Here is a 14,829-nt window from a genome sequence, read left to right on the forward strand (position 1 = left end):
GCTCATCTGGCCTCAGAGCTTCAGATACATCCAGCAAGATCTGAGCCGGGAGATACCTGATCCCACTGGTAGCCTCTTCACTCGGGAGTAGTAGTAGTAGTTAATCACTTAAAAACACTGAGAGTTCTGTCTTACATCATGTGTAAGACGCGTTGTAATGTTCATTGTTATCTTACACCCCGCCAACAGTCTATTTTCACTACTTTTCCTCCTGCCTGGTTTAAACAGCAGCAGATCTTCTGAATATATCTACACTGATGGGCGTGGTGTTCTGGAAATGAGGTGTGTTCAGGTACATTTCTGGAGTTTTGCTTGTTTATCTTGGTAACAGAAAACACAGGAGCTCCACTGACTGAATACAACCTAGACAGATGCCAACAGTCAGACATTCATCGCTATCTTGGCAGCAGCAGTGCACAAACCCAACTTTTACATCAACAATAAACAGAATAGTAAATAAAATAACATTGCTGTTCCCGTAAATGAGCTGCTGAAGCTCCTTCACAGCATCAACCAGCAGCTAAGTGTCCTCTGCTGAGAAGTTTTTATCGGCTGCACCGTTAAAATAGCAATCCACCAAAGTCAGAGCTCACCTGACTCTTAAACCGAGACTCGAGCTAATTCTCTTTGATGAGCTCAGCTGCAGCCTGAACTCATTTACGGCTCTTAAGATTTTGACTAGGATGAAACCGAAACTTCACGTGAAGCGCTGCTGTTTTGCGTATTAACGTCAATCACACAGTGCTAACTGTGCATTAAACAAAAAATGCAGGATCCATATGGAACGTGTACCTATGGACCATCCATACCCAACCGTCTCAATCTCATCTTATATCCGGGAAAGAGGAACCAACCATTTTTAATCACTTAAATATATCCTCATAACATTTACACGTACAGTATTAAGATTCAGGATATTCCAATAACTCTTCAAATTCTTGCTGAGCTGTATTCTTGTTTTTGTCTAATAAGGGTATATAAGCCAATGAAACCAATAAATCAGGTTGTGCTTAGAGTAGCAGTTTGTTGGGATTTTTTATTTTTTTGGAAAATTGTTTTAGGTTCTCTTGTTACAAGGTAGAGGTTTGGCGTACCGGCGAAAACAGACTGGAACTGAATTAACAGTGACGGGTTTGGGCTAACGGATGCCAGATGGCTGTTCTGTTGGCTTGGTGTCCCACGCATGTCGTTATCCAGACGTCTCTAAATCCACGCAGTGAGACCCCACAGAGAAACAAACCTCACAGACAGAAGAGACCCTACCATTTTTTTGTTATTTAAAAATGTTCCACATTATAGATTTAGAGGTAAAGTCACCTGGAATTCAGGCTTTCAGTTAACAGCTGTGCTGAACTCATCAAGAGTTAATTACTTGAATTTCTTGTCTCTTAATGTAAAGTTTGAGAGCATCAGTTAAAGTAAAGTAGTGAAGAGGTAGAGTTACAGGTATACAGTGAATAGTGAATATTTGAGTAATGTTCTAATATCTCATATTATGAGAAGAAACAACTACTCAACTAAATAAAGAGAAGTAAAAAATGAAGTCATGACTTGAATTTCAAGAAATTTGAAAGCTTCCTTAAGTGCGGTCACAAAAAAAACAACATAAAAACTGTTGCAATGATGAAACTGGCACTCATCAGGGCACAGGACAAGTTAAGATTAGGGATTTAGCTCCCTCTCTGGTGAGAATGGGTAATTGCACCGAGCATGTGGAAGAATCATTTTAAACTGGGTGGGTGTGATGCGGTCTCCTTTCAGAGCGGATGAATCCGAATCCAGGTTATGTTCAGTCAGAGAGAGAGAGAGATAGAGAGATAGAGAGAGAGAGAGAGAGAGCTCAGTCAGAATCTTCACTCCTTCATTTCTTTGGTTTTACTATGGGTGAATGATCTACTGAGCTCTGAGTTTTCTCTTCTGAAGTCTCCACTGCTCCACCAGCTGCTCGCGTTCAGTAAAACTGAGCCGGATCCTCTTTTAGAGGCTGTACGTGTGACGTAAGTACATAAAGTTGCGTGACGTGACCAGAAGAAGAAGAACTCAAGCAAAAAGTGACCAGACACCCCAGTTTATTTAGTTTTTAGAATGAATATTATATTAGGATCAGCAGGGATGGTGGTTCAGCACACTGATACCATTAAACACAATATTTTATCCATATTCTTCTCCACTCAGAAATACTTCTGCTTTCAGTTTAGAAACAAAATGAAATAATACGGACTGATGCTTCAAGTTTCTACATGATTCTTTATGTGTTCATTTTAACTGATTCTGTACGTTGTCATGCAGTGGATTGGAAAATTAAATTTTTCCATTATTTAATGTTACAGCATCAGCATTGTTTATGTAGTTAACTCAGGGAAATGACTTATTTCCTACCCCCAGGTTAGGTGTGTGATGGCAGGATAAGGATATTCATTATTGTATAACCTCTGGACGGTGATGCAGCTTTTCTGTTCAGCACGGGGCTGAATGAGCGTCGGCTGGATCAAACAGTGGAACATCTCTCAGACGTCTGGACTCTGGATTCTGTTCAGGTGTCTGAGAAGCTGGTTTTTGACTGACTGTTAACACGTGGCCATCTATTATACTCTACATCCCATTCAGAACATCTGGCAACCTGATAGAAGAGTCTGTGGAGGTCTGTGTTCTGTACAAAACATGTTCATAGAGTTCTTTACACAAAATCACTCTCACATAAAGATAAAGAGAAAATTATCACAATTCTCAATTCAGTATCTCAATTCTTAACAGTTTCTGTCCCTTTCAGAACGAGCCGTTTAAGAGCTCTGTCACTTTTATATAATAAGCAAATAAGCAGTTGCTGGCAGACAGTAGGTACAGATTCCTCCCTCAGACGAAGTCTGCTGGCTAATCCGGTTGTGTACAGTCTGAGGTTTTCAACCAGCAAATCGAAATGGAAACGTTCAACTGATCTAGTGGGCGGGGTTGAATGATGAGGGGTGGAGCCAGGGTGGTTCTATGCAGGTTTCCTTTATTGTGATGTCACAATAGGGGAGGAGCCAAACGGCTCATAGAAGCGAATAATTCCTGACTTTTTCAGCCAATTCACTCCTTTATAAAACAGATGGATGGATTGTTTTAGTATTTTAAGCGTTTTTAGTGTTTATAGAGGCAGAGAGACACAAGTGGACAAAATACAAAAACACGCAAAAAGTGAGTTTTTAATAATAATGCCTGTTTTAAAAGCTTTTAATGGTGTAATTTAATCATGTTAATTTTAACAATGCTTTTTGTGTTTTTATTCTTTTTATTTTTTGTGAGATGGTTAAATTTGCTGGATTTTCAGATTTAAAAAATCCAATCCATAAATTTTTAAATCAATTAATAAAATCTCTCAGATCTCTCATTTCTGTTCTTTTTATTTTTGTTTTTTAAATTAAAGTAAATTAAATGTATAGATCTGATTTTTTTTATTTATCTACCTTAACTTTTTTAACTAAAAAAGCATCGTTAAAATTGACATTTATACATTTTAAGGCATTAAGCAAGTATAGCAAAACATTTTAAGTATAGCAAAATTTACTAAAGTTTAATAAAAATGCATAACTCTTCAGGAGCCCACCTGAAAGTCGGTGCCAATAGTCCCCAAAAGATCAATTTTAAAATAGATAAATACAAAGACAAAAGAAAAAAGAGTGAAAACACAATAATAAAATAAATAAGATAAATACACAGAATATGCTCTGTAAGATCTGTAAGATATGTGAGTTGAGTTCTGGTTGTTTTATGGCAGAAAAAACGTGAAACCCGGCGTTTCTCTGACCTCCTGCTCTAATCCTCCTCCAGCGTTCATCACGTCCACCTGCAACTCATGAATATCTACTACCAGCACCTGAGTGCTGACCTGCAGCACGGGTTTCCAGTTACTGACCCTTAATACTGAGTAGTTTAGAGTAATAATACATCATTATTACCCAAACCGCCTCTGATTTTACATGCAGAAGTAGTGTTTAACACCAGTGTCTCAGTATGTAGAGAGATGTAGAGGTATATATATATCAATATTCTCTGTATACAGTTCCTGTAGATTGTGCAGTAGGGTTATAGGAGTGTTCATAGAGCATCTATTAGAAAAACATTCCACATATTTTCTATCATCAGTGTCTTTATTTTTTTACTTTACTAAGCAAACATTTGATCAAAAAATCTGATCAAATATCGAAATTTTGTTAATATTTGCATGATTTCATTTTGAATCATTTTAACATTGGTGTAGAAACCAGGAGGATATCAGAAATGGGTGTATTTGTCCCCCCAAAAAATGATACTGCAGAAAAAGCAGAAACTGTTTTATTTTCAAATCTTTCATTTTGAAAGCTGCCAGAATTTGCACCCCCGCCATGAAAAGCACCCTCTCTCGGGAGCATGTTTCTAAGTAAAGTTAGCTAAAGCAATGATCTCCTCTTTTATCGAGAGTTAAAGGTGATGTGCACACGCTGCTGCTGAGAGGTGGTGCTTTTCATGGTGGGGGTGCAGATTTAGGCAGGGAGAGGCTGCAGGAGAAGTTTCTTTTTCCTTGTTTCTTATTAGTCAGCGTAGCTTAGAAAAGTATCTTGGGTATTTCCAATTTCTATGTTTAAGAAGTTTAAGCCAAGAAGACGTGGGTGTGCGCGCCAGAGAGGGGGGCTTTTCCTGGCGGGGGTGCTGAATTCAGCTTTTGTAAATTGGAGAGAAAATAGGTTAAAAATTTTAAATAATTTTTAAAAATTCTAATACATTTGAGTGGTGTAGAATCTCTAACCCTGAACATAACCATGTTCAGTGATTTGGATGGGCAAGCGAATATTTTTGTCTAAATAATCAATATAGTATACTGTTTAATAATCGAAATAATAATAAACTGTATTTATAAAGCACCTTTCATACATTAAAATGCAGCTTAAAGTGCTGTACGTACAGAGAGAATAAAATCAGAATAAAAAGAAAAATAATGCAAAAAATGAAAAGGAAAAAAAAAACAGTAAAAAAGTAAAGTAAAAATAACTAAATTAATGAAAATAACTTTAAAATAATAAAAATAGTAAACCTGTAAAAAGGTCAAATAAAATAATAATATAAATTAAAACAAAAAGATAAAATCGAAACATAAAACAAAATGAAAATATAAAAATGTTTACATATACATTTATCAATGTATAATAATAGAAAGTTTATAAAAATATAGCAGTCTTCAGCTGCTTTTTTTAACTGTTTACTGAAGCTGATCCATTGTCTTCAGCATGTCTTCAGATCTATTAATGCATTCAAAATAATTCTAAATAATAATAAAACTGAAGTGGTTTCCAGTCGTTCTGCGATTCTTCTCTTCTCGTTTCGCTCTCCAGGATTCAGAGTTTAGAGAAATGTAGGTCTCCAGCTCTTTCCCTCTTTTTTCTCTCTTTTTTTCTCCTCTTCTGGCGAGATGCCGTCATCTGGAAACACTTACTCTGCGATTCCTGAAGCCCCCTATCGGATTTCCCTCTTTACACAAAGAGCAGAGCGACGCTGTGTTCAAACCTTCAAACCAGACCCAGATAAAACTCTACTGCACTTTATTACAGCCGCCTTCTACCTGAACACGACCTGCATTAAAAATACCTCATAACTCTGCTTTTTCTCTTTAATATAAAAATCCTGCGTAGTGTTGCTCTACAGTTTAAACAGAACAGTTTCTGAATCAGTTTCTCTGATTTTACTATTTATAGGTTCATGTTTGAGTAAAATGAACATTGTTGTTTTATTCTATAAACTACAGACAACATTTCTCCCAAATTCCAAATAAAAATATTCTCATTTAGAGCATTTATTTACAGAAAATTAGAAATGGTTGAAATAATAAAAAGACGCAGAGCTTTCAGACCTCAAATAATACAAAGAAAACAAGTTCATATTCATAAAGTTTTAAGAGTTCAGAAATAATCAATATTTGGTGGAATAATCCTGGTTGGTTTTTAATCACAGTTTTTTTTTTCATGCATCTTGACATCATGTTCTCCTCCACCAGTCTTACACACTGCTTTTGGATAACTTTATGCTGCTTTACTCCTGGTGTAAAAATTCAAGCAGTTCAGTTTGGTGGTTTGATGGTTTGTGATCATCCATCTTCCTCTTGATTATATTCCAGAGGTTTTTAATTTGATAAAATCAAAGAAAATCATCATTTTTAAGTGCTCTCTTATTTTTCTTTTCAGAGCTGTATAAACAGTGTAGGCTTGTCATAGTAACTTAAATTGTTAGTGATACTAATATAATGATACAAGTATTATATTCAAAAATATAAAAATGGGATTGAAATCTAAAAAATATATAATTTTGTACATACATGAATGACTAACATAAAGACTTCAATTCCTTTATTTTCCTGTTGACTGACTGCTTGATTAAACAGTGTGAAAGACTTCAGCAGCAGTAAAACTGTGTGTGTATGTGTGTATGTGTGTGTGTGTGTGTGTAGCCTGCTAATGGCACTTTATGTATACTATGCTTAAATACATATTTCTTGTTTTTATAAAAGCTTTTATTACAAACAGCACCACTAGAAAAAACTGTGTAATGCTCATATCTAATTAAGAGTAAATTATTTTTAATACTGTCTTAGTACCGATATTCTATGTTACAGCTTTCTGCATTTTTTGGACATTTAAAGGTCCAAAAATGATCTGTTAGGAATATTACTTACAGCGAGCGGCCTTGAAGTGTAGTACAATTAAATCTAGAATTAAATATTTAAATGCTTATAATACATTTTTTTATATTCCCTTCTAATTCAGTGTGAATAATACAAAAATACTGGGTAAAGGAAAAGTGTATTTGTATGAAACTACAATAAAACTGTATTTTAAAAGCTAAGCAATATAAATAATAAATACATATTTCATGTTTTTGTCCAAAACATATAGGAAAATAGTCATGTTCTTAACTACACATATATATATAATTTTTAAGTTAAAGTTTTTCGTTGTTTCACTGTATCTGTGAGTTTGGCTTCGTTTATAAGCTCACAGAAAAGCTGTGTCTGACTTTAGGTCTGGTTTCAATTACCCGCAGCCCGGCCTGCTCACGCTGCTTTATCACAAGTGCCAAAGAAATGATTATGGTGCTTATAGATGTGAATTATTATAGATTAGATCACGTTACTGGGCCTCTCTTTGATGTTCTATAAGGGATCTGGATGATACTGTACATTACGACACGCTCAGAAACAGCCGCCGTCAGAGTTTCATCAGTGTAAGATTGTGTTTTACCATTTTAACTCTATTATTTAGGAATATAAAGTTTTAAAAAAATGTCCACAACTAGTTATTTTAGATGTCTTCAACTCAAAATCTGCTGCAATTTTTATTGCATTGTGACTTGATAAAGATTTTTCAAGTCATAATGCCATTCAGAAATAATTTTATTTTATGTAGGATAACAAGATAACACCTTTAACATAACATTAAACCATATTTTTCAGATTAAAAGATTTATCTGGATTTTTCATAAAGTCATGTGATAGATTTAAACAAAATATGGTTGGTTGCAGGCCTGTACATATTTAAAAACATGTTTCTCTCTGTCATTTATAACATATATATATATATATATATATATATATTTTTTTTTTTTTTTTTTTTTTTTTTTTTTCGCTCAATTGTGGTGATAAAAGCGTGGTGTATTTAATTGTTGACGCTGTCAGTCTGCCTACAAAACAAAAAAACTCCACTTCCCAGCATGCACTAACACCGGACTTCCCGCTCCCCCGGTTACTGATTGTTTGTACCTGTTCTGTCTAGTATAAATACCCCTCTGTTTGTTTGCTCTGTTCTCTGCTGAGTATTGAATCTAGTTTTCTAGCGCTTCTAAAACACATTTTCTTTGTTTATTGCCTTTGTTATTTGCTTTTTATCTCGCTTTTTTTGACACGCTCTCTGCTGCATTTTCCTTGTATAACCTTGTTTTGCCTGACTACGCTCTGGAATGTTGTTTATATTTGCTGTGTGTTTTTGTTTGTGCAGGTCTGAAATGTCTAAACAGTCTGTGGTGTTCAGCAGTGTGGAGGAGGTGCGGTACGGCCGGCAGAATCAGCGCTGCTGTTCGGATTCACATCGTGACCGGGATTCTCCAACAGGAAGAGCAGAAAACGCTCACGAGAACGGTTAGATACGTTCATTTATTACATATATAAAAGAAAAAGTATGTGAACCCTTTGGGATTATACTTTGATTTCTGCATAAATTGGTCATTAAATGCATAAAGTGTTCTGATCTTCATCTACGTCACAACAATAGACAAACACAGTCTGATTAAACTAAAACCACACAAAAATATATATTTGCATGGTTTTATTGAACACAACATGTTAACATTCACAGTGAGGGGGGAAAAAGTATGTGAACCCCGACGCTAATGACTTTTCTAAGAGCTAATGCGCTAATTGGAGGCAGGATGTGATGAGATGTGATTGGATGTGTTGGTTAAAGCTGTCCTGCCCTATAAAAGAAAATAAAACACACACCAGTTTTGAGTTTGCTGTTCTTAAGAAGCATTACTTGATGTGAATCATGCCTCTCACAAAAGATCAAGCTCTCAGAAAACCTACGTTCAAGAATTGTTTGTTGATTTGCACGAAGCTGGAAAGGGTTACAAAAGAAGTATCTCTAAAAGCCTTGACGTTCACGTGTCCACGGTAGCACAGACGCTCTACAAATGGAGAAAGTTCAGCACTGTTGCTGCTACTCTCTCTAGGCGTGGTAAAGTCCTGTAAAGGTGACTGTAAGAGCACAGCAGTGCAGAATGATCAATGAGGTGAGGAAGAATCCTAGAGTGTCAGCTGAAGACTAAATACAGAAATCTCTGACACATGCTGCAACATTTTTGTTGACAAATCAATAAATACAATAAGGAAACTAGATAAAACAAGAATGGTGTTGATGGGAGGACACCACGGAGGAAGACACTGCTGTCTAAAAAGAGAACCTGGATGTTTCACTACAGCACTACTGGCTAAATATACTGTGGACAGATGAAACTGAAATTGAGTTGTTTGGAAGGAAAGAGTTCACATACTTTTTTTGCAACTGTAAATACCTATAAATCTCAGTTCTGTTCTGTGTGCTGAATATACGTTTCCTCCTGTTTCTGCTCAGTGGAGGAGCAGCTCTTCCGGTCGGTGGAGGGTCAGGCGGCGTCTGATGAAGAGGAGGAGCGCTGGACGGGGGAGCAGCAGAGGCAGGTGGACGAGGTGAAGAAGATACTGACCAGACTCTCCTGCTGTGGAGACAGGTACACCAAACCCCTCACCTGTTCTTTTATACAGGAATTATTTTAAAATATTAATATATTTCGTATCGCTTTGTTTGCAATACTTTATCAATACTAAAGTTAGTTACTGCTTCATTACTCCACATGGTGGCGCTATAACCAAATTAATAGGGTTAATAATTCTGTGATTCTGATGCTAATAAATCATAAAATTGCTGGTATATGATTCTGCATTTCTATATAAACGTTGTTTTCACTTTCCACACTGCGTACCAAAAGTACCAGTTGGTCTTATATATATAATATTCTAATTTTCTAAAACACTGTTTTTATTGGCTTTGTTATGGTTATATGATGTATACAGGTGGTAGATGCTTTCATATGGCATTTTTATATGGAAAAGTTTATAATTTGCTTTTTTTACTGTATGATTTTACTGTACGATTACAGCGTAGCTTCTGTTAAAGCTGTGTTAGAGGTGTTCTGATGTGTTGTGTTGTTGTTACCTGTGTTCAGGTGTGATGACAGAGCTCTGAAGAGGCTGCTGTGTTGTTGTTACCTGTGTTCAGGTGTGATGATAGAGCTCTGAAGAGGCTGCTGTGTTGTTGTTACCTGTGTTCAGGTGTGATGATAGAGCTCTGAAGAGGCTGCTGTGTTGTTGTTACCTGTGTTCAGGTGTGATGATAGAGCTCTGAAGAGGCTGCTGTGTTGTTGTTACCTGTGTTCAGGTGTGATGATAGAGCTCTGAAGAGGCTGCTGTGTTGTTGTTACCTGTGTTCAGGTGTGATGATAGAGCTCTGAAGAGGCTGCTGTGTTGTTGTTACCTGTGTTCAGGTGTGATGATAGAGCTCTGAAGAGGCTGCTGTGTTGTTGTTACCTGTGTTCAGGTGTGATGATAGAGCTCTGAAGAGGCTGTTGTTGTGTTGTTGTTACCTGTGTTCAGGTGTGATGATAGAGCTCTGAAGAGGCTGCTGTGTTGTTGTTACCTGTGTTCAGGTGTGATGACAGAGCTCTGAAGAGGCTGCTGTGTTGTTGTTACCTGTGTTCAGGTGTGATGATAGAGCTCTGAAGAGGCTGCTGTGTTGTTGTTACCTGTGTTCAGGTGTGATGATAGAGCTCTGAAGAGGCTGCTGTGTTGTTGTTACCTGTGTTCAGGTGTGATGATAGAGCTCTGAAGAGGCTGCTGTGTTGTTGTTACCTGTGTTCAGGTGTGATGATAGAGCTCTGAAGAGGCTGCTGTGTTGTTGTTACCTGTGTTCAGGTGTGATGACAGAGCTCTGAAGAGGCTGTTGTGTTGTTGTTGTTACCTGTGTTCAGGTGTGATGACAGAGCTCTGAAGATGCTGTTGTTGTGTTGTTGTTACCTGTGTTCAGGTGTGATGACAGAGCTCTGAAGAGGCTGCTGTGTTGTTGTTACCTGTGTTCAGGTGTGATGATAGAGCTCTGAAGAGGCTGCTGTGTTGTTGTTACCTGTGTTCAGGTGTGATGATAGAGCTCTGAAGAGGCTGCTGTGTTGTTGTTACCTGTGTTCAGGTGTGATGATGGAGCTCTGAAGAGGCTGCTGTGTTGTTGTTACCTGTGTTCAGGTATGATGACAGAGCTCTGAGAGGCTGCTGTGTTGTTGTTACCTGTGTTAAGGTATGATGATAGAGCTCTGAAAAGGCTGCTGTGTTGTTGTCACCTGTGTTCAGGTGTGATGATAGAGCTCTGAAGAGGCTGCTGTGTTGTTTTTACCTGTGTTCAGGTGTGATGATAGAGCTCTGAAGAGGCTGCTGTGTTGTTGTTACCTGTGTTCAGGTGTGATGATAGAGCTCTGAAGAGGCTGCTTTGTTGTTGTTACCTGTGTTCAGGTGTGATGATAGAGCTCTGAAGAGGCTGTTGTTGTTTTGTTGTTACCTGTGTTCAGGTGTGATGGTAGAGCTCTGAAGAGGCTGCTGTGTTGTTGTTACCTGTGTTCAGGTGTGATGATAGAGCTCTGAAGAGGCTGTTGTTGTGTTGTTGTTACCTGTGTTCAGGTGTGATGACAGAGCTCTGAAGAGGCTGCTGTGTTGTTGTTACCTGTGTTCAGGTGTGGTGATAGAGCTCTGAAGAGGCTGCTGTGTTGTTGTTACCTGTGTTCAGGTGTGATGATAGAGCTCTGAAGAGGCTGCTGTGTTGTTGTTACCTGTGTTCAGGTGTGATGATAGAGCTCTGAAGTGGCTGCTGTGTTGTTTTTACCTGTGTTCAGGTGTGATGATAGAGCTCTGAAAAGGCTGCTGTGTTGTTGTTACCTGTGTTCAGGTGTGATGATAGAGCTCTGAAGAGGCTGTTGTTGTGTTGTTGTTACCTGTGTTCAGGTGTGATGATAGAGCTCTGAAGAGGCTGCTTTGTTGTTGTTACCTGTGTTCAGGTGTGATGATAGAGCTCTGAAGAGGCTGTTGTTGTTTTGTTGTTACCTGTGTTCAGGTGTGATGGTAGAGCTCTGAAGAGGCTGCTGTGTTGTTGTTACCTGTGTTCAGGTGTGATGATAGAGCTCTGAAGAGGCTGTTGTTGTGTTGTTGTTACCTGTGTTCAGGTGTGATGACAGAGCTCTGAAGAGGCTGCTGTGTTGTTGTTACCTGTGTTCAGGTGTGGTGATAGAGCTCTGAAGAGGCTGCTGTGTTGTTGTTACCTGTGTTCAGGTGTGATGATAGAGCTCTGAAGAGGCTGCTGTGTTGTTGTTACCTGTGTTCAGGTGTGATGATAGAGCTCTGAAGTGGCTGCTGTGTTGTTTTTACCTGTGTTCAGGTGTGATGATAGAGCTCTGAAAAGGCTGCTGTGTTGTTGTTACCTGTGTTCAGGTGTGATGATAGAGCTCTGAAGAGGCTGTTGTTGTGTTGTTGTTACCTGTGTTCAGGTGTGATGATAGAGCTCTGAAGAGGCTGCTGTGTTGTTGTTACCTGTGTTCAGGTGTGATGATAGAGCTCTGAAGAGGCTGCTGTGTTGTTGTTACCTGTGTTCAGGTGTGATGATAGAGCTCTGAAGAGGCTGCTGTGTTGTTGTTACCTGTGTTCAGGTGTGATGATAGAGCTCTGAAGAGGCTGCTGTCTCACTGTGGAGACTCGCGAGCGGAGGAGAGCTACACCGCAGTTCTGGAGCTTCTGGATCGAGTGACCCGCCTCCACAAACAGCTGGAGCTCAGAGAGAACCAGGCCATGAGGAACCGGCCCGACCCAGAGCAGGTACCCTACCGCCACCTGCTGACATAAAGCTTCATAACACATTCATAAGCATTTAATAATGCAATATTTATAAAAAAAAATCTATTGCAAAAACTGCAAAAACGAAGATATATGTGTCTTATAAACACATCCTATAACAGTGTTATTAACCTAGAGTCTTAAAGGGAATGATAAAGAGAGACACTCTGATTGGTTTATTATTTCACGTTGCGCCCAAAATTAACCACACCCATGATTAATTAAGAGAATTAGTACATGACTTTTGCTCTGCGTTTTGATCTGCGCAAGCTGTACTTTTCCCGTCGTTACGATAGCAAAGACACTCCCAAGCACTGACACGCCCTAAATCAAGCTGCACAAATAAAGTATGTGATTGATCTGACTTCAATCTTTCCTTTTCTCTTCTTTGTATTGAAGCAATTTCCCTTTTATTGCTTTTATTCTGAATATTTATTTGCCTTAAAATAAATGAGTAAATAGATAACAATAAAAAATAGATTGTTAAATTGTAAAGGGAATATTCTCTTTATACTGTATCCAAGTTAAACTAAAATTATAGTATTATAGTACCATTGATATTTTATTTTATATAACATTATTGAGGCAGTTGTTTGAGATGTATGGACATGGTGAGCGTGATAAAACTTTGTATAGTATCTGTTTTTCTTTGATGGACTTCTCCAATAACAAATTAAAATAAATAAAAAAATGTGTGTGTGTGTGTGTGTAAAATTAGATTGCAGACGGCTGAGTGAAACCATTTAAATGGTTAAACCACAGTGATGTAGTTTTGTGTCTCTTAAGCACACTCACACTGTGTGTGTGTGTGTGTGTGTGTGTGTGTGTGAACAGCTGTTTCTTATTGTAAGAGCCACAGACACACACCCAGGCTAATACTGTGAGCTGGTGGATCATAAGCGTACAGTACAGTAATGATGAATAGGGGTGAAACGATTCCTCGATTAATTTGAGTACCTCAATTACAATAAATGATATTGTAATTTTCTCTGCCTCAAACAATCGATTTTATTTCATTGTAAAGCTCAAAGCAGTATGTCGTTTCTTGGCTTAATAACTCAAGAATGCCTCAACACATCATCATAAAGCGTATAGTATTTATGTGTATAAAAATTTAGAAAGATATGCCTTCGTTAGTAAAAATCTCCAGTGAGGATCTGTAATTAATGAATCGTATAAAATACTCAATAATAATTTCTTCTTCAGAGTTTATTTCACAGTAAGTTTCTGTGGCTGCTTTACTGTACTTTCTTTAGTTCTGAAGTTTAATCCAGTGTCTGAGGAGAGCTCTGTGTCGTCTCTGAGTTTCCTTCAGTATTTTCTCCCCAATTTTACAATACCAATTATCCAGCCTACTCATTAGGACCCCCCTCTTTTAGACTCCGCCTCTTTTTGAGCTGCTGCTGCTGCTTTAGCATTGCCGAGTAGCATCACAGCTCTAACGCTCGGAGGAAAGTGCAACGACTCGGTTCTGATACATCAGCTCACAGACGCAGCCTTGTGCTGATCCACATCACCCTAGGAGTGATGAATAGGGGAAAGAGAGAGCGCCATCTACTGTACTGTACTGTACCCACCCAGAGAGAGAGCAAGACCAACTGTGGTGCTCTCTCGGCAAGCTGCATGATCGGGATTCGAACCAGCAATCTCCCGATTGATCACAGTGGCAGCGCTTTAGTCCACTGGACCACTCGGAGGGGTTCACCCTTCAGTATTCTCTAATACATATTTAGTGTAGAGCTGCAGTTTTATTATTATTATTATTATAAATAACATTTTTCCATACTGTTTCTGAAATTCTTATTTTATTATATGACACGTACATAAAATTCAAACGTAAGGTGAATGTTATGGTAACGTTTATTATTTCTAAACGTATTGATGGGGTGTGTGTGTGTGTGTATTTGTGCAGATAAAGGACTCCCTGCTGCAGGAGCTCCAGCAGAAGGCGGAGGAGACGGAGCTCCTCCACAGGGAGCTGCAGATGTTGGAGACGGAGAGAGTTCGTCTCTCTTTAGTGGAGGAGAAACTCCTGGATGTTCTGCAGCTCCTGCAGCAGCTCAGAGAACTGGTCAGTCCCAAACCTCAGTTTATAAAATTATTCTATTCAGAAGAAGAGAAAACACAGAGAGTGTGTACATTATTTAATGAAAAGATAATCAAGCATCAAAACATAAATAAATAAATAATATTCAGTTTTCAAGCTTTATTATTTTATTATATGTGATAAAATTGACTTTTTAAACAAATTTAAACATATAAACATTTTATTTTTAGTAATATGCTAGATGTTATAGAGTATAGAGGTTATACGGTATATTTCAACACATTAAACCTGAATTAAAAAAAAGTATAATTTAAACAAA

The 14,829-nt window shown here is 38.0% G+C and overlaps 1 protein-coding gene across 1 annotated transcript in view; it reads left to right on the top strand.

Moving 5' to 3' along the window:
* Positions 1-14,829, top strand: part of efcc1 (EF-hand and coiled-coil domain containing 1) — a 38,655-nt gene that overhangs the window by 19,893 nt on the left and 3,933 nt on the right. Inside the window, exons 3-6 of the mRNA XM_022682454.2 lie at positions 8,001-8,140; positions 9,132-9,267; positions 12,280-12,445; positions 14,376-14,534. Coding sequence (XP_022538175.2) covers positions 8,001-8,140; positions 9,132-9,267; positions 12,280-12,445; positions 14,376-14,534 — 601 coding nt within the window. The remainder of the gene's footprint in view (positions 1-8,000; positions 8,141-9,131; positions 9,268-12,279; positions 12,446-14,375; positions 14,535-14,829) is intronic.

The sequence above is a fragment of the Astyanax mexicanus genome, chromosome 24 (genome assembly GCF_023375975.1).
Source record: "Astyanax mexicanus isolate ESR-SI-001 chromosome 24, AstMex3_surface, whole genome shotgun sequence".
NCBI classification, from domain to species: domain Eukaryota; kingdom Metazoa; phylum Chordata; class Actinopteri; order Characiformes; family Acestrorhamphidae; genus Astyanax; species Astyanax mexicanus.